Source organism: Gopherus flavomarginatus, chromosome 22, assembly GCF_025201925.1.
Source record: "Gopherus flavomarginatus isolate rGopFla2 chromosome 22, rGopFla2.mat.asm, whole genome shotgun sequence".
NCBI lineage: Eukaryota > Metazoa > Chordata > Testudines > Testudinidae > Gopherus > Gopherus flavomarginatus.
In genome coordinates, this window is record NC_066638.1 from 4,865,297 (window position 1) to 4,885,173 (window position 19,877).

Below are 19,877 nucleotides of genomic sequence, written 5' to 3' on the forward strand. Positions count from 1 at the left end.
TTACTTAATGAACTCTTCTGTGGCAAATGTAATTCAATATAGCTTCTGATTCCTAGTTTGTCATCAGTTCTTTACTAAGGAAGAAAAATGTAATAGGACTTGATGATGCATTCATCTTGTTACATTAATTGTGTTAGGAATATTGGAGAAAAACCGCACAGTGGGTTGAAAGACTCAAAAACCCGACTATGTATTGTAGTTCAGGGTGGGTGAATTTGGACAGAACCTAACCAAATTCCGAACCTGTTTTCAGGCTTAGAAAAAGGTTTGGCTGGTTTTTATTTTGTTCCATTTTAAACTTTTTTGCTCATATTTTCAGTCCTTGGTTTTGGCTAGGCTAGTGGATGAGAGGGATATTCTGACTTGGGTGGGACTAGGTAGTGTTAGAAATCTCATGATTTTTTTTGTCGGCCCATTGTTGGATATAAGCACCTGGTTATTATGGGAACAGATCTCCTGAATTTTCCAAGTTATTCCCATCCTGTAATCAAAACTTAATTGCTCTAATTGTCGTATATGGAATAATCCTTTCAAATTGCAACACCAAGTGGGAGAAAATATAGTGCAATGATTATAGCAATACCCTGGGACTTGAAAGGTCTAGATTCTATTTGTTGCTTTGTCAAAGGCTTGCTTGTGTTTTTATCCTACTATTGCCCATTGGGAAACTGAGGCACTGTACAAGTAAGTTATTGACCCTCAGTTTCCCCATCTGCAAAGTGGGGGTAATAACATAAGAACATAAGAACGGCCGTATTGGGTCAGACCAAAGGTCCATCTAGCCCAGTATCTGTCTACCAACAGTGGCCAATGCCAGGTGCCCCAGAGGGAGTGAACCTAACAGGCAATGATCAAGTGATCTCTCTCCTGCCATCCATCTCTATCCTCTGACAAACAGAGGCTAGGGACACCATTCCTTACCCATCCTGGCTTATAGCCATTTATGGACATAACCATCATGAATTTATCCAGTTCTCTTTTATGTGGTGGTGAGACTTCATTATAGAGCTATCTGGGGAATTTTTTTTTTAACTAGTAAACGTTTTTGGCCTGGACAACGTTAATTCAGCTTCCTTATACAGTTGATTATGATACAGACTTTAATTACATGATCACATACTATTTTTTTCCTTGAGATCCCGCCTCATTCACTGCACAGAATGGACCTGCACTGGGGATGAATCAGGGGTGTGTAGTGAAGGAGGCTGTTGTGTGTAGGACCCTTGCCTCATTTGTTGCCAGAAGTTGGAAGGTGTGTATTGAATGTGGCAGAGGAATTGCAGGGAAAGGAAGGATCATCTCATGGTTTGCGCAGCTGATTGCTGCCCTAGAGAATCAGAGTCTATCCCTGCTTCTGCAATAGAGTTCCTGGGTGGTGCCGGGCAGGCAAACTTTTCAGAGTTGGTCGCTACTTGTGTGTTCACCGTTTCCTGGGTGCCTGACTTGATAGCCTGGGGTTTGCTTTGCATCTGAGCATTCACATCTGCAGCTGAAGTCAGTCTGAGGTGCGCTTTGAACATATAAAGTGCATATAAAGTCCCAGCAGGTCCTGGGACCTCAGACTGGGCACTCAAAATTAGTGGGTCCCCATCTGTAAAACAGAGATAATTCCACGCCCTCAGTATAAAGTGGTTTGATGAAGATAAATTCATGAATGTTTGTTAAGCAGGCAGGTACTACAGTGATAAGTGCTATTGAAAAGCCCACGAGGAAATGATTCATTCTGTCTTCAGAGCAGGGTTTGAATATTGTGCAGTAAATACATTGAACAATGAGGATAAAACAAGATATTGAATCATTAATTGAGTACTGTCCATCCTGTGCCCTGACCAAGACTGGGATGCTGTTGAAAAAGAGTATGTGATCATGAAATTGAGTACTGTATTATTGATGAATAAATGATTATTGGTTGAGGGATAAATCAGAAGTTTGGCCCACTTGTAGCGACTAATGATGCTATGCCATTTTGCTCAAGAGTATGGTAAGGGCAGTAACCTTGGTGTCCTGGCTAAATTCCAACTGGAATAACTGCATTCCTCTCACCTAAATTGCCCTTGAAGTATCAAATGGGTTCTTCCTTCCTATCCGAAACTGTTGCATAATGTTAATGGGCCTTGTTAAACAGCTGTCATGTTCCTTCCAAAAGTGGCTGAAATGATCCCTATAGATAGCCTGTATATCAATGTGTAACGTGTGCCAAGCCTTTCTGGATGAAAGGTGCTATAGGAATTGTCACTGACACCAATGAGTGCTTTTAGGGCAACATATGGCCCTCAGCTTTGGTTTTGTTTGGTTTTTCTTTTCCCCCCAGCTGCCTTGGCATTCCTTTCACAATATTTCGACTTGTGTTCTATTATCAAGCTGTCACATTACCCACAAGCCACACATAGTGAAGGACATTGATACTGCACAAAAACACTGGAGGTTCTTAATAGTTAGCCTAATTGTGTCTGGTAGAGTCCTTGCCTATGGTTTGGCTTGTGGCGCACCAACTACCCCTGGCACCGTAGCATGGATTTCTTATCATAAATTGTCCTCAGTAGAATCAATCATCTGTACAACCTGAAATAAAATGCTGACACAGTGTGGAGAAAGAGAAAACATAGGTTAATAGTATGTTTGAAATGTCACCTGAAGGATTGCTGTGAAATGAGATGTCAAGTGTAGCCAATATGGACGATGCAACTCTGAAATCACTTAGGCCTTACTCATCTGAAGCCTGTAAAATACAGCAGGGAAAAAAAAACATCCCACCGAGCACGTTATGTGGTGCACAGGGAAGGGAGGTTTGAATTTATTTCCCAAACTCGGCTCTGTGGAGTGGGTTACCCAGAAGTTACTGCAGTCTGTATTTGGAGCTTGATCTGGTAAGATACTGAGCATTCTGCCCCTGATCCGAAGCCTGTTAAATCAAGGGTGTTCAGGGCTGGTCCAAAGCACTTTGGAAGATATTGAGCATCTCTCCATTGTCTTCCAAAGTGCTTTTGGGGCTGAAAACCCTTAACTCTTGTTGAATTTAATATGGGTCGAGGGTGCTTTCCACCTTGCAGGGAACAAGTCTTGAAAACGCATGGGCAGGGATGATGTCCCTAGCTTCTGTTTGCCCGAAGCTGGGAATGAGCGACAGGGGATGGATCGCTTGATGATTCCCTGTTCTGTTCATTCCCTCTGGGGCACCTGGCATTGGCCACTGTCAGAAGACAGGCTACTGGGCTAGATGGACCTTTGGTCTGACCCAGTCTGGCTATTCTTATGTTTTTCTCTCTTGTCCCAGATGTGTGATGGCAGAGATCAACTTCCTTCTGTTTGAAAAGAATGTATTGCTTTCCCCATATGTGCAGCTCATAAAGCTGCAATATGGGGCAAGACTCTGTCTGGGAATTATACAGCCATCATGGTGTGGGCTTAATCTGATATCCCATTCCACTGTGGTTATGTTCCGGATAATCCGTTTCCTCTCTGGATCAATTTCCCCTCGTCGTTCAGCAGAACACAGTGCCTACACAGAGTCCCATTATTTTACCATTTGTATTGCAGAACCACCTAGAAGACTTTCTCATGGACCAGCACCCCATTGGGTGGGTGCTGTACAAATACAGAACAAAAAGAAGGTACTTGCCCCATGAGGTTTACAATCTAAGGCCTTATCTATCCAGGAAATTATACTGGTATAATTAATCTGGTATAGTTTGACTCCCTACGTGGACAGTCTTATTCTAGACTAGAGTGTCTTTTTTCTGGTTTAGCTTAAACTGCTTTGAAAGCAACATAAGCTAAATCAAAACGGGCACTTATAGTGGAAAGTGTTCACTTGGCGAGCTATACCAGTCCAACCATAGTTGTTTGTATTCACACTTAACCATATACCGGTATAACTCCCTATGTAGACAAGCCCTAAGTAAAGATCCACTGAAGTCAGTGGATAAGCAGACACTTACATTATCGATTGCAGGACTTTGCAATTGCAGATTGTAAACTCTTTGCAACAGAGACGTTATTAACTTTATTTTTTTTAAGGCCAGGAGGTACCATTATGATCACCTAGTGAGTCTGACCTCCAGCATAACAGGCCATATAATTCCATTCAGTCCTTTCTGCATTTAACCCAACAGCTTGTTGTTGAACTAGGGTAGAAAGACATCCATCACAGCTGTCTGTAGATTGCCTACCACCCTGAGGCTGTTTTAATGTTATGGTCCCAAGCAGGAGCTATGTTGCAAGGGCAAAAGCTCACTTTCAAATGTTAGAGCCTGAAACTCTGAATTCAATAAAAGGAACACAGTAAAATAAGTTTCCTTGTACAGACTTTCTGGTTTCCTCTTCTTTAATGCTAAAATGTAGACCAGTGTCATGGTTTCAGATACAAGACACAAGCCTTTTACCCCACAGAATCAAGCCCCGTAGCTACTGAATGCCTCTGTGTTAATCTCACTTTGAATACGCGACTCAAGTTATCACCTCTGAAATTTGTGGCCATGATCCTTTTTATATCAGCCATCTTTATTACAGCAAAATTCAATTTTAAGCAGCTCAGGCATCTGTCATAAATAAAACCATTTTTTTTTATTATTTCTCTCCATCATACCAAAAAAAAATCTCATTTGCTTCCGCTAAACAAAACTCTCCTCTTTTGGATGAATTGTTGTGTAACTGTTTCTTTACCCATAAGTCATGTAGGCTCATTCTAGACAAAAATCTTCACTATGGGAAATACAAAATAAGTCATTATTTGACCTCCGGATTCCTAACAGTGACTGAAGCTTCAGGGTCTCCAAACGGTGCATCAGAAAGTTAGATGATCTAAAAGTTTATACCACTCCCATTGGAAGAGAAATATGGATTTGTCCTCACAGATCCACCAGGTGTGGAACTAAACCTGAAAAACATTCAAATTAAATCCAGTTTCATTATGATTTCCTCCACAGGTTTCTTCTCACCCTTCCCTTTTGAGCTTGTTGTTTGTAAAAGGTTCAAAATCTTGCCGAAGGGCCAGATTTTTAAAGGTATTTAGATACCTGAAGGTGCAGCTAGGTGCTTTTGAAAATCACATCTGCATTGTTAGATGCCTAAATACCTTTACAAATCTAGCCCTAAGAGCCATAGACCTTGTATAGATAGACGTCTCTTCTCCCTAAACTGTTGTTACAAATAAGTGGTCCTCCAGCGTTTTAACCATCATGTCTAGGGGTATGTCTACATAGCAAATTAAGGTGAAATGTAGCTGGTAGACATACCCCTGCTCCAGGCCGGCTATGGAAGACAGCTCATCTCATAACATGCAGTGAAGGTCGGGGACAGGGAGCAGTTTTCCATCTGATAGTATAGTTTTGTTGAAATCGAAACACTTTGCAAGAACATGGCAACTTTCACAATGTTTTTGATGGCAAATAAATTAACTAAATTTATTTTGACTTTTTTTAGATCAGGTAAAATATTTGGTTTTGACTTTCATTCCATTTGTTTGGACTCAAATTTTCTATAATATATTATAATGTTCCAACCCTACAGTAATAAATCGGTTGAACATTATCACAACAAAACGTTTCTGTTTCTGGGTCGATGATTTTTTTTGGAAATTCTGTTCCATTGTAAATGTTGACTTTTTGTTCTGACTGGGTATTAAAAATGGTTTGAAATGTTGGAAATTTCCAGCTGGATGGAAATTCCATTTTCCAACTAGCTCAAGTCAGTAGCTCCATGTGGTTTTTACTGTAACTCACTTAAACCCTCCCATGATGTGCTATGAGAACTAGACCACACATTAGTGTGGACGTACCCATATGAATGAGAAAAATGATACTGCGGCCCATCACCCGCCATTGCTGGTGGATCACGTACGCTGCTAGATGGTTTGGAGGGGTTCCTCTGCTGGTATGAATAACCGGGCTGAACCAGAGGGATATAGTTCAATAAAGGGGTGTAAGGTGACCGGAAAATCTGCTGTGGATTGTATGGAGTTACCTATAGATGGTACAGAAACAAAGAGCAAGAAGTTAGTGAAATAAAACCGTTTACAGCCTGATCTGCAGATGCCAATTGGAACTAGAGATGGATGAAATATTTCAAATTTTGTCATTCAAAAACTATACTAAAAGGGAAAATATTCGTCACATTTTTCCACAAAAATCCCCTCCTACTTTTTTTAGTGACTGTGGGTCTGGTTGGAGTGAGTTGGTTTGTTTTATTTATTTATTTTGTTAAATCAGTGAATTTTTTAACTTTGATAAAACAGGGACATTTTGGGAGAAAAATATATATACTTCTCCTGCCCCTTCATCATTTTTTGATCAGATGAATTAAACCTTCAACTCTTACTGATATCAAAGGGGTTGAAAGTGTACTCAGCACCTCTCAAAATCTAGTTCTCAGGAAGCTTAAGACATTATGACAATCAGCTGCAACTGCAACAGGTATTTTTGCCTCCATTCCTACGGAAGCCTTGTAAATTACACACAACATGTCACGGATATCAAAGCTGACAAGGGCTCCTCATTCTATTTGCTATTCTTCATTGTACAAAGAAATGCTGGTGTCATTCAGATCTGATTCAGTTGCATTCGGCATAATAAACGTGCTTCTCAGCCATGTCTCCATTTGGCGAGAAAGTTGCAGTGATGTCTATGTGGTATGCCCAGCTCTTAAATTTTGATCCGATGGGGTTTTTCCTTCACCCCACCCTCTTATAGAACAGAAATGGAAGAGGAAAAAGCTGATGTGTCTCAGTGCTGTGTGGGTTGCATCTTGCTATAGAAGCCTCCTTATCTTGGAGAGAATGTCCAGAAGGGATTAACTAATTTACTGACTACAAGGGACCCAGCTCATGTTTACCCAGAGAGAGGCTCACAATTTGGTGACTTGGTTCCTTTTCAAACAAAAGTCCCATCCTCCTTTTTTTAAAGTCATGTCAGTTCTTCGGTAGGAAAAGATGGAAGACGCAAACAGAGTCAAAGCATCGTACAGACTGTCTAGGACAGAATTGTGTTGGCTGAAAAGTAAACTATCTCTTGGGCAACCCTCTGAGTTCCATTAGCTTGGCAGGGGAGTTTATGCAGCATGGGACACAGCATCCTGTTTTCCTCACCTATAGCAGAGCCAGCATGTGGAACAGGGAGATAGCCGCTCCAAAGGCCTTAGCTGCAGTGATGACCATGGACCCCCACTATGTGTACATGAGAATTTAGGCTATTGGAGCCATGTAGTCCTGACTCCTGGCCACCCCCAAACCACCTTCTGTGTCATCTATATTGTTATTTATTAGCAATTTTACTGCCCCAACTGAAATCGGGGCCCGCTTATGGTAGATGCTTTGCAGTTACTGAGGAAAAGACGGTCCTTGGCCAAAGAACTTGCAATGTAAATAGACAAGACAGGTGAAGGGTGGGAGGGGACACAGGAAAATTTATCCAAGGTCACAGAGCAGAATTAGGATGAGAACCCAGGTCTCCTGCTGTCAAGGCCAGGCCCTATCCACTAGATTACTGCTACACTATCTGGTAACATTTCTGTAGAATATGGTTATACTCTTTCCCCTTCATCACCCTGGGATAATACTGTGGGTATTGCAGGACACTGCAAAATTCTCCAGGGCTGCTGCCCTTTCAGAGTGATGGCCTTTCCCTAATTAATGTTTTAGCTCCCCTGCCCCAACTTGAGAAACCAATTTGGATCTGACCAGAAGCATTGCAGTGACATGCACAAGATCAGCTCTGTTGAGGCTCTCCTGGTGACATCCAAGTCACTCCAGATCTCTGTGGTGCCTCTTACTGTCATAGCTCATCTCGCTGCAGCTCATCCAGTGTTCTCCTCCTCACTCATACATTAACTCGTAATAGAAATGCACCATTTCATGATGCTGATTGTACCATTCTTCACAAAGAGAAAAAGGACTGTCCTAAGTTAACACTAAATGGAGCATATACAATTGGATATTTTGGTTAGAGGTTTGGGGCCAGGCCCTCAGCTAATGTAAACTGATGTAACGCCATAGACCTCTGCTGATTTACACCATCTGAGGATCTGGCCCCCAAATCATATTTTGCAAAGCTACCAATGTCAGTTATGCCCCATGACAAACAGCTCTGTCTAATTTTCTATGCTTAGCATCTGTGTTCTGCAAATGAAAGCATATTTATAACCATTTAGACACACCTGTCTCGAAAAGCATCCTAGAGGAGGGTGTAAAGTCTGCTGGTATGGGATCCGTGCTCTCTGCTGATACAAGCCCTGTTAAAATACAAAAGACATGACTTTAAAACAGCCTGACTAGGTTTTATTTTTATTCTGCAATATGTTCCTTTGTCTTTTCAAGGACATGTTATTTGTTCAAGGGAGTGGAGGTCAGCTGAATTTAGTTAATATCTTTCGCCAAGATTCTCCTCTCTGACTCCACAAGTCTAGCTTTCTTCTCTACATTACAGCTCTCTGCGGTAGGTTCTGAGCTCTCCATCCAACTTCCCATTGACCTCAATGAGAGAAGGATTAACTATGCATGCAGATAATCACTAACTTGTCATTGAACGTATCAAGCAGCTGACGAATGCCTATTAAATACAACTGTAGTTGATTACAGAGTTCAAAAGTGCACCCACAAAATGATTGACTGGCCTCAACTCAGCCTAAGAACTTAGTCTTAAGGATGAGATTTTCCAAGTGGTTTAAGGGAGTTCGGTGTTCAGATCTCATCGGAATTGGATAGGGTGAGCCAGTGTGAACAGGCCAGAGGGATGATAAGACTCTGCCGTGGGGCTAGGGTGGTATCTAGAGTTAAATCTAACCGAGTGAACTGGGGATAAGAAAAATGCAGAGATAAGATTGATGGAAGGTGGGACATGACTGAAGAAACTATTCCATGTGTTAGGTGAAAGGAGAAGAATAAAACTGATGAACTTTTTTCTGGTGGAACATTTTTCTCCTCACCAGAAAATATTAGTACAGATAAATCAAAATATTGCACATATGTGTTGAGCGAGGCAGGGAATTTCAGGAAGAGAAAGGAGGGTGTCATGGTTAAGGTAGTTAAATACCAACCCTGGAAAAATGGATTCCATCCTTGCCTCTTCCACAGCATTCCTATGTGATGCTACTCAAGTCACTTAAGCCAAAGTTTTCAGAGGGGGTTACCAATTGGGTTTTCCTCATTTTCCAGGTGCCTGACTTGAGATCCTGGTGTTTGACTTGTAGAAGTGCTGATTAAAGTCAATGGGAGCGGTGCTTTGAAGTGCTGTTTAGTTCTACATACTCAGAAATATCAGATCTTGGAGGTCTCAAATTGGGCACCCAAAATTAATGGATACTTTTGACCTTTATTTCTGTGCCTCAGTTTCCCATCATAACCCCTCCCAGATCTTATAGGGATATTGTGAAAATAAATTCATTCATGTTTGTGTGGCCCCTAGATAATCTAATAATGATGAGCACAATAGAAAAGCCCATGAGGAAATTAATATTTTCATCTTCAGATGTGGGCTGTAATAGTGTGCAGTGAATAAGGCCAGAGGCCATGCACAAAATGAGGAGAAAACAAAATTTTGATTTGCTGCTTATTGAGTGAGCATCATCCATTCTGTGCACTGAATGAGGCCAGGATCCTGTGGAAAAAATAGTCAGTCATCATGGAATTAAAGACTGTATCATCATGTATACACACAAGGAGAATCACAGAATCATAGAATATTAATGTTGGAAGAGACATCAGGAGGTCATCCAGTCCAACCGCCTGCTCAAAGCAGGACCAACACCAACTAAATCATCCCAGCCAGGGCTTTGTCAATCCAAGCCTTAAAAAGCTTTAAGGAAGGAGATTCCACCCCCTCCCTAGGTAACCCATTCCAGTGTTTCTCCACCCTCCTAGTGAAATAGTGTTTCCTAATATCCAACTTAGACTTTCCCCACTGCAACTTGCCAAAACTAGGGTTGCCTGTACAACCTTAATTTAATCTCATCTTCATCTGTAAACACAGCGATAGTATCAAAAATCCATTTGGGGATCCTAGCAAATGAAAACTGTAAACTGGTGCTAACCTAGTAATGAAAACGGGTACAAAGCACAGTCGGTCATAACTCACTATGCCTCAAAAATTCAGCACCCTTCCAGTGAAGCATGAACATCGCCAATGCACTGAACTACTTGTTCTCTTTGTTTTGTTTTCCACCCAAAGTTATCCCCCCTTTCCCCCCACCAAAGCGCTGAGTTGGATAGCAGTCCAGTTCCTTTCAGATCCTTCCAATGGTACAAAGCAAAAAGTAGATTTAGGAGCAGCGGTGGCTGCAACCACAGGCTTGACTCTGACAATGCCAGATTAGAACCCTGCAGGCTTATTGTTCTATTACCTGGAACTGTGGAAAGTTTGAATGGTTTGGATAGATAGGGGGTGGAGGATAGTTCAGACTGAGCCACACTGGCTGGTTTAAGGAGGTAGCCATTGAAGTGGTAGCAAAACGCGGGGTGAAAACATTCCCATTGTATTTGAGGTGGTTCTTATCCGATGCTGCTGTAGTTACTGTAAAACAAAAGATGGTTAAACATGTTATTAAACAAACTTGCTGGGCTTTTCTTTGCTCTGGTGGATCAGCCTAACTTAAAAGGGTGTGCTTTGCCCATAAACAACATTTACTTAAGATCTCAGCTACTTCCAGTGGCTACAATCTTTTAGTATTGAGACCCAAATTTAACAATTAACACTTTAAATTCTCTGATTAGTAGGACCTGTCCATCCAGTCCCTACAGGACTTGGAATTAAATGTAACTGTCTGAGTGGTAAGGATGAATGAAATGGTTCAGCTAGAATAAGACTGGAACAAGACCCTTCGCACCTCATTCAAAACCTCTTTAATGTTGCGGGGGGGAAACTGACTAGCTTTTCGTTTGCATTCATGTTATAGCATCTGCAATACACTAGACCAAGATTTTCAAAATGGATTACTGATATTGAGTGCTCATCCTGAGACATCTGATGAGGAGTTTCCGAGGATGGGTGCTCAGTACTTTCTGGCCCCTGTAAAGTGTCTCAAATTGGGCCCCGAACAAAATATGGCCCCTAAAATACTTAGGTTAATTCTGGGAAATCTTGGGCCATAGGGGCTAACTCTACCTTCACAAAATGTGAGATAATGTGTTCTTAACCTAATCAATGCCCATTGCACTCAATGGAAAAAGTCCTATTGTTTTCACTTGGCAGTGAATCAAGCTCTATCAGTGTTTATCCCGTAACCTTGATCATCTCAGGTTAGCCTACCACAAAAATGGTACCCTTGCTAATACAAGGAAAGAGAGAGGTTCAAGATTTATTTCTGACCCGGCTGGCATCAAGTGCAGCAGATAGTACGACAGTTCCATACCGACTTTCAAGTTGGCTTCTTTAAAAAGCTACCAGTCATATCTGCCAGTCCATGGGATCTCAATATTGGAGTCACCTCCCATCTTGTTACGTGGGAGAAGTGTATTGCATAGATCCCAGATGGATGACAGGGAGGATGCTGGGAGTTGGTCCTGGTATGGAACTGAGGATCCCACTATGGAAAAGGTTAAGAACCAAATTGTTTGGCCCCTATGAAATGACATCTCTGTATATAGTAGTGAATACCATACCTGTTGTCTATGGCTGCCTGCAATCGCTGACCCTACCCAAAAGGTCCCTTCCCATTCAATGTCAGCTGCGTTTTAAACATCTCTTTCTTTACTTTATTCCCCCTGCAAATCATTCCCAAATTATGCTTCCAAACACCTTGTACCTGTGTTCTGAAGTCCCTCGGGAACTGAGTCGGGATCAGTTTTTGAGCAGATCTTGGCAAACACCGGGAGCTGCTTCTTTGGCCCCGTGGTTTGGCTTTCTGCTGTCATGGAAGGCGGAGGCACCACTGCGCTCTCCTTATGGGTGGGGGAATTGAGCATGTTAGTTGGTAGGTAGTCCTTGGTCAGTCTGGTTTCCTCCGCCACCATCTGGTTATCTGGCGCTTTGGCAGCTTCTATGCGTTTCGATGGACACGGCACCAGAGACTTACTGGTCTCTTTGTTAGAAACCACTGGGTTACTGCTACCATTGTCCACCCCTCTAGCATTCTTGAAGGTGCATTTTGAAGGACGTAGAGTCCCAGCGATGGTGGATTTTGTAGAAAGCTGAGCATCACAGAGAGATCTGAGTTTCATCTCCCTTTCTTTGCTTCCCATCATTGCTCGGTACATGCTTTCTACTGCGTCTGTTTTATCTAGTAACTGGTCCCTATCCGAAAGCAGGAAAAGACTGTTGTTTGATAAAGTCTGATTTAAAGTAGAGGCAGTTTCTTTGCTTCCTTCTAAACCTTGCATTTCTGTCTCGCTAATGTTCTCCTGGGTCAGGCTCAAGTATTCCTGTTCCACCAGAAGGGAAATCTCATCTTTGACACAGTTCTGTTCCAATGATCTACATGAAAGAGAGAAATCTAACACGGTTAATGTACATTCAACAGGATAACTGCAGACAACTTGGATGAAGAACGTGGGAGCACAAAGAATTATTATGATATGGGCTTAAAGTCAGTTCTGGGGCTAGAAATATATTTCTGCAACAAAATGAAATCCAAGCCTTGTATACACTAGGAAAATGACTTACTGTTGACAATAGGGGCATATGAATTAGTTGCCAAGCCCGATATGCTTGCAGCCAATATTGAGTACAGCATCAGTTGACCTGGCCTTAGCAGTGGGTGGTTTTCTGACAATCAGTTGAAAAATTGGGGGAGAGAATTGCCACTTCCCACCTGCTTTTTAAATGAAATTTGAAATCATCACAATTTTGGGGGAGGGGCCCCCACAAAGCCCTAGTATCGATAAAGCCTACATTGTGCAACTGTACTTAAAAGGCCCTCATCTCTAGAGTTTCAGAACACTTCATAATCACTAGTGAATTTTTATCCTTCCAACACCCTTATGAGGTCGGGCTGAATTCTCTCCACGTCACAGATGAGGAAACTGAGGCACAGGTAAATTAAGTTATGAATATCACCAGGCTCAATCATCACTGGGACTGGCACTATCTTACCATCCAGTTTAAGTTCTCAGCCATTTTTGGCTTTTTTTACACAGTTTATGGATTATGCCCATGTTGCATCACAGACTAGAATTCCAGAAAGACAAGATGGCTGAGATGATATCTCCCAGCGAGACCAGTCTTTCCCTACCTTTGGCCATTTTGGGGACCAGTACATATTGACTAGCTCCTTTGCAGAGGGGGTCAAACTAATGGTAGAACAAATGTTTACTGGTAGCCTTGAGGGGTAGGTTAGAGGTCAATGAAGGCAGAGTTGAGTGTGGCCTTTTAGTGCGGCTTGCAATGAGATTGGCTTCAACGTAAGAGTCAAGCTGATGTTCTGAGAACAGGGCCCTGAATTTGATGTCTAATGGGAATACGCAATCGCCTACACATGCAATACAAATCTCTCTCTCTAAACACTCAAGTTCTTTATCCAAATTGCTCACGCTGGGTGCACAAAGCTCTTGACCTAAAAGTGGTCTTATTGCCAGAGGTGCTTAGACTCACAACTTCAGTAGCACTCAAAGATCTCAGTCCTAGAATGAGCTCCATGTGAATTCAATAAGTTGATGGAGGACAGATCCATCAATGGCTATTTGCCAGGGTGGTCAGGGATGCAACCCTATGCTTTGGGTGTCCCTAAGCCTCTTACTGCCGGATGGTGGGACTGGGCAACAGGGCATGAATCACTCAATTTAAAGATAATTTTAAAATCTATTGGGCTCAATTCACCATTGCTCTGCATCTTGAGCAGCCACTCACACCAGTGCAAACGCGAGTGTGAAATGATCCTGAATCACACTGATATTTTACACCTACTCTGCCCTAGTGTGCTGTGTTACTATTTGTTTATTTTGTGGCAGCACCTAGAAGCCCCAGTCATAGGCCAGGACCCCGAAGTGCTAGGAGCTGTATAAACACAGGACAAAAGGACAGTCCCTGTCCCACAGAGCTTGCAATCTATTGATGGCATAAAGTGCAGGACAGTGGTGAAATTGGTTTCTTTTCAAGATTTTTTTCCCCCAGTGTGGTTGCCTGCTCACAATACTCCTGCCTTCTGTTGATTACTTGTGTGATGAGGGACCCAGTTTGCTCACTTATTTCCAAATGTGATTAGTAACTTAATGCATAAACTGGTTATCCTTATTGGTTTGGGGGACAGGATGTCCAGGGTTATAAACATGTACATATAAATAGCTTGCCAAACTTTTAAATCAATTATAAATTCACCTAATTATGTCTGATTATGGATTCTCTGTGTAATTATCAGAGTTTTTAAACTGCCTGGCTCGTCTCTTCCTAAAATAAAATAACCAAGAAACTTCAGCTGCTAAATTTTTTGGGGTTTTGGGTAGGGGCAGTTTGGGAGGTGGTGAATTGCAGCCTGTTTAATATTTTTAAAAGGTATAACCTTCCTCCCCACCTCTGACTTCCATTCCAGTTCAAAGCTACCTTTGCAGTGCAGATTAGGGCCCTGATCCTGCAATCATATACACATGTGGTTTTACTGATGTGAGTAGATCCATTGATTTCAGTGGGGCTACTCATGTGAGTAAGGTAAGCATCTGTTTAAGGGTTTTGTGTGTCGAGTACCCTTAACACACCCAGTCCTGTAGTCTTGTGGTCAATCCAGTTTTCTAAGAATGCGCTGGGAGAATAGAGAAGGGTCAGTTGGCGCAATCGTCATCACAAATGGAGCCATCAGAGATTTCCAACCTGAGGCTTTTTCAGAATTTAGGTGCTACAATGTTCTGGGGAGTCTTTGATAAAGACAGGAAGCCAAATCTCAGGAAGGAAAGTAAATTTAGGAAAAAGGAGTAAAGGTCTGCTGGTGGTGAGGCTGTTCAAAGCAATTCATATTCACATAAAGGGGAAAAAAATATCTAACATGGAATCCCTGCTGGTACAGTTTACTGATGACCCACAAATTGGTGATGTGGTAAACAATGGGCTCACTCAAACCTGTGCTTTGTACTGTTAAATGTAAGGTTGAACATTCAAGGAACCAAGAATGCAAGTCACACTTACTAGGATGGGGGGTATATTTTGGGAAGCAGTGACTCAGAAATGCATTTAAGGATCCTGGTGGAGAACCAGCTGAGCCTGAGCTCCAGTGCATCGCACTGGGAGAAGAAAGCAGATGGGTTCCTTGAGTGTATTAGCAAGGGAATAAGCAGTAGAAGGAGGCAGGTGTTAAAACCATTCTGTATGTATCTTAGTGAGACTGGAATACTGGTGTCAACACTTCAAAAAGGATGTCAACAAATTAGGATTAAGAGCTACAAATATGATTCAGGGTCTGGAAATCCTGCCTTACACTGAACTTCCTTAGTCCCTTGCTGTATCTAGTTTCTCCAAGAGAAGGTTAAGAGGTGATTCGATTGTAGTCTGTAAGTACCTATGTAGGGGAAAGATTTCTGATAGCAGGGGCCCTCTTTATTATAGCAGACACAGGCATAACAAATTCCTGTGGGAAGAGCTACTGAGAGACCACTTCAGACTAGAAATAAACTTCAAATTTTTAACAGTGAGAGTAGCTGACACGGTGAACAGTTTACGTAAGGATGTGGTGGATTCTACATCATTTGAAGCCTTTAAACAAGATTGTAGTGGTCTAAAAAAGATGCTCCAGTTCAGCGTTTCTCAAACTGGGGTCACTGCTTATGTAGGGAAAGCCCCTGGCAGGCCACACCGCTTTGTTTACCTGCCCTGTCCGAAGGTCCGGCCGATCGCAGCTCCCACTGGCTGCGGTTTGTTGCTCCAGGCCAATGGGAGCTGCTGGAAGTGGCATGAGCCGAGAGACTTACTGGCCACTGCTTTCTGCAGCCCCCATTGGTCTGCAGCGGCGAACCACGGCCGGTAGGAGTCATGATCAGCTGGACCTGTTGACGGGGCAGGTAAACAAACCGGCCTGGCCCGCCCCACCAGGGGCTTTCCCTACACAAGTGGTGACCCCAGTTTGAGAAACATTGCTCCAGTTCTCCCACAACTTATGGAACTTGCTGCAGAGATGGTGAAACTTGCTTGGTGAAATTCTCTGGCCAGTGTTCTACAGGAGGTCAGATGAGTTGTTGTGGATTGGTCCTGCTTTGAGGAGGGGGTTGGACTAGATACCTCCTGAGGTCCCTTCCAACCCTGATATTCTATGATTCTATGATTCTATGAGATGATCATAACAGTCCCAACTGACATTAAAATCTACGAATCCATGTTGATCTCTGGGATGGTTTATCAGTATTGCTGCTTCCAAATAAAACTTCCCCTTCCCAGGGCCAGCGCTACCATTTAGGCAGCCTAGGCAATAGCCTAGGGTGCCAGGATTATTAAGGGGGCAGCATTTTGCCGGGGGGCAGCAGGAGGCTCCGGTTGACCTGCCACAGGCATGCCTGCAGAGAGTCCGTTGGTCCGTGACTCTGGTGGAGCTGCTGCAGTCATGCCTGCGGACGGTCAGCTGCTCCCGCGGCTCCGGTGGACCTCCTGCAGGCACCACTGCAGCAGCTTCACCGGAGCCACGGACCAACGGACCCTCCGCAGGAATGCCTGCGGCAGCTCCACCAGAGCCACAAGATCAGCGCAGGGGGCGGCGAAATGGCTGTGCGCCTAGGGCACGAGAAACCCTGGTGCCGGTCCTGCCCCTTCCTTAGAACTTTTTCAAGCAGCCTTCATGTTGCACATCAGTTCTCAGAAACAAACTAATGCAAACACAGAAGGAAAGTTTTTTTACAGCCTGATTTTAAAAGTGGGGAAGTCAGGAGGCCTGCTCTGCCACTGGGAGGATTTGTCTGAGATTTTAAGGGATTGTCTCTTACTGTGTGTCTGTGCAGCACCCAGCACAGTAGGGCCCTGATTTCTGCTGGCCCTCAAGGTGCAAAGAATAATAAGGGGGGCATGGATACAACACAAATTCTTTGCTGCAATATCATTGTAAGTCCTCATGTAGCATCTGTAAAATGGGATCAGCTTTTGTTTTTCCTGTTGTTGTACTTGACTGGCACCTATCACCACAGTGTATGAGCGCCTTGCAATCTTGTAATGTACGTATCATCACAACACCCCTGTGAGGCAGGGCAGTGCTGTTATCCCCAGTTAACAGATGGGGAACTGAAGCATAAGGACACTGGGAAGGCCCAGATCCTCAAAGATATTCAGGCCCTTTTAAGGATCTGGATCTAAGTGATTTGCCCAAGGGCAGGCAGGAAGTCTGTGGCAGAGAAGGGACTTGAAACCAGGTTTCCCAAGTCCTAAATTTAGGCCTTAATCACTGAACCATCCTTCCTGTCTACCTCATCTGTTTAGATTATAAACTGGTCAAGGTAGTGAACTGCCTGTTACTACATGTGTGAAAACACCCAGCAAAATGGGGCCCTGACCTCAGTTGGGTCTACTAGACATGGTCACAATATGAATAAAACATAATAGAAGGTCTGGATGTTTCCAGTGACTTGTCATCCTCCTATGTCTAAATATTCCAGTAACAAAGCCAGGAAGGTAAAACTGTTTGTTCAAAAGATTCCAGATGCATTTAAAATGAACTTACCTGTGATTTGCATCAGTCAATATTTTAAAATAATTAAAGTTTGCTAAATCAAGCAAGGTCACTAGGACTAATCTTGGCCGCAGTGTTGTTGCAGATGACAAATTAGGGAATACATGGACCTTTATTGGCCATCAGCATAGACTGTGAGGTTTTTATAAAATCTCTTACTGGCAATTGGATAAGGAAAATTGTACCTCCAGGATCAATCGTAAAAATATGGCCCAGGTTAGAATCCTGCTCACCATCCTCATTTGAGCAGCAGCATTGGTTTCAGAGAGATTACTCAAATGAGTAGAGCAAAGCAGGTCTTGGCATTTGGTCAATAGTAATCAAAACCAATTTGAAGGCAGTTCAGTTATTACTTGTATAGGGACCAAGATCAGGGCCGCTTAGCACTAGGAGCCTTATAGACAGAAAGTGAGAGACAACCCCTGCCCTAAACAGTCAAGACAAAGTCTGTGAGGGAATGGGAGAGGTGACTTGCCCACAGTCATCCAGCTGCTCTGTGGTAGAGGTGCCAGTAAAACCCTGGTCTCCTGATTCCTAGGCTTAGCAAGCCCTGTCCACCAGACTTTGCGCCTCTCTCATTGCTTGAAGAATGAGTTTGTTGGGTCTCAGTCCAGTTTCTGTTCCTTCAGGTGTCCCCCCTCAGAAGCTCCACCACAGCTCTGGTGCTCTTGTGGATGGTTGCTCAGCACAGATGCAAAGGAAAGAGAGAGTATGGAAGTACACTCTAGTCTCTCCCCATACCTAGGGAGAGTTTCAGGGCAGTTATGAGGCACATTGGCAAGGGATAATGTTAGGCTGGCTGCCCTTGCAGAGCCAACCAAATTCACTGCTACTAAACAAAAAATTATGGTGCTTTAAGGGTCAATTTCATTTATTAAAATAGGAGAGGACTTAAAATTCAGATTGTTAGTCGTAGTTTAATTCTCTTCTACACAGGCTCTTGTGGAGCAGTTCTCAGCGTAATATCTGAGCGTCTTCCACTAGTGCATTAACTGGTGTGATGAGTGTCTGGTTCATAAAGACTCTTGGGCCTGCATTCTCCTTTCTCTTACCCCAGCTGTGCACTGGAGACTGACTTCAATGGAGTGACTCCAGATTCGCATGGATGCGAGAGGAGAAATGAGCCTGATTGACTCTTCATGACTTCTGGAGTCTACCTTCAAGATTATAGTACACTTAGCATTGATGGGGCACTGGATTTGGAGTCAGGACTCCTGAGGTCTATTCCTGGATACATATCACCGATTCACTATGTGACCTTGGTTAAATCCCTTCCCTTCAGTTTGTTTCCCTGTCTGTATAAAGGGAGAAATGATACTAACTCACCTTTCATAAAGCAATTTGAGCTCTAATGTTACTTATTTACGGCATCAAAGCAGGCTGGACCCAGTCTGTGTAACGCTGACTGCCGTATTGCATTTTTGCTTTAAGACCAGGGAAGTTGCCAACCTCTGCTAATTAATTGCTGGGTTTGCAAATTTTAATTTTTTTGGTTTCCCTCCTGCCCTGCTTCTGGAGAATTCTATAAATACTTCACTCTTAAATTTGAAAATTGTACCTCCTTCCCTTCCTTTGACTTACCCCATGGAGAGAGACTTGGCAGAAAAAAGTTCTCTGCCATATTCAGCTTTCCTTTGTAAAGATCAACTGTTTACAGTATAACATTTTAATTTTCTGCTTTGCTCTTTTGAAGGCTTCTTTTGCTTCTTACTGTAAATATTTTGATTTTTTTTTTTAAAAAAAGCTGCTGTAGGAAACTGAATGCGGCAGCTGCTTACTGTGCTTCAGAATTACAGATGTGGCTAGGCATCACAGGGCGTTTTGCATAGGAAAATGAATGTGTGGAGGGAAAGGAGATCATTTTGCTCTCTGGGTTGGTGCTGTGAAAATAAACAACCACAGTGTCTTATCTCAGCCAGTCTGAGAGCTTACCTAGTCTGTTTGTATACACGTTCCCAAAGCTACTATAGAGAACAAAGGGCGTAAAAGAGGGATGGGGGTGAATTTCCACTTGGAGTTGGTCAGTGATCTCCTCTCTGACATTTTGAGAACACTCACTCTTTCAGGAAGTTGCTGCCTTCTCCTCTGAGAGGTTCTGATGACAAAAGTGGGTGACAGGTAGGCTGCAGGACTGGGGATGTTGACCTAGGCTGGAGCTCTTCAGAAAGACCTTGAACGCGTTTCCAGATCTCATGACAGGCTTTGTCAAAGCTGTCTTGAGGGGTGTTGTGGTGGATCCAGATGTGTCTTGGGAAAGGTCCTAGAGGAAATGGGCCATTGGGGCTTATCGTCGGATCCTGGAGCCCACTACCACCTGTGAGCAT

General features: G+C 43.1%; 1 protein-coding gene across 1 annotated transcript; it reads right to left on the bottom strand.

Annotated features, from left to right (window-relative positions):
- Nucleotides 1-4,800: 4,800 nt before the first annotated feature.
- C22H1orf94 (chromosome 22 C1orf94 homolog) lies at nt 4,801-19,877 on the bottom strand. Its single transcript, XM_050932597.1, has 6 exons — nt 19,612-19,877; nt 11,731-12,398; nt 10,330-10,499; nt 8,149-8,223; nt 5,777-5,961; nt 4,801-4,876 (listed from the first exon to the last, which is right to left on the bottom strand). Exons 1-6 carry the CDS (start codon nt 19,875-19,877, stop codon nt 4,801-4,803), a joined length of 1,440 nt encoding a protein of 479 aa, XP_050788554.1.

Coding starts and splice junctions, on each gene's coding strand:
- C22H1orf94 (XM_050932597.1), bottom strand. CDS start 19,877: ATGCTCACAGGTGGTAGTGGGCTCCAGGATCCGACGATAAGCCCCAAT. Junction 10,500..11,730: donor CGAGGGACTTCAGAACACAG/GTACAAGGTGTT, acceptor TTTGTTTTACAG/TAACTACAGCAGCATCGGAT. Junction 8,224..10,329: donor CAAACTTTCCACAGTTCCAG/GTAATAGAACAA, acceptor GTATTTTAACAG/GGCTTGTATCAGCAGAGAGC.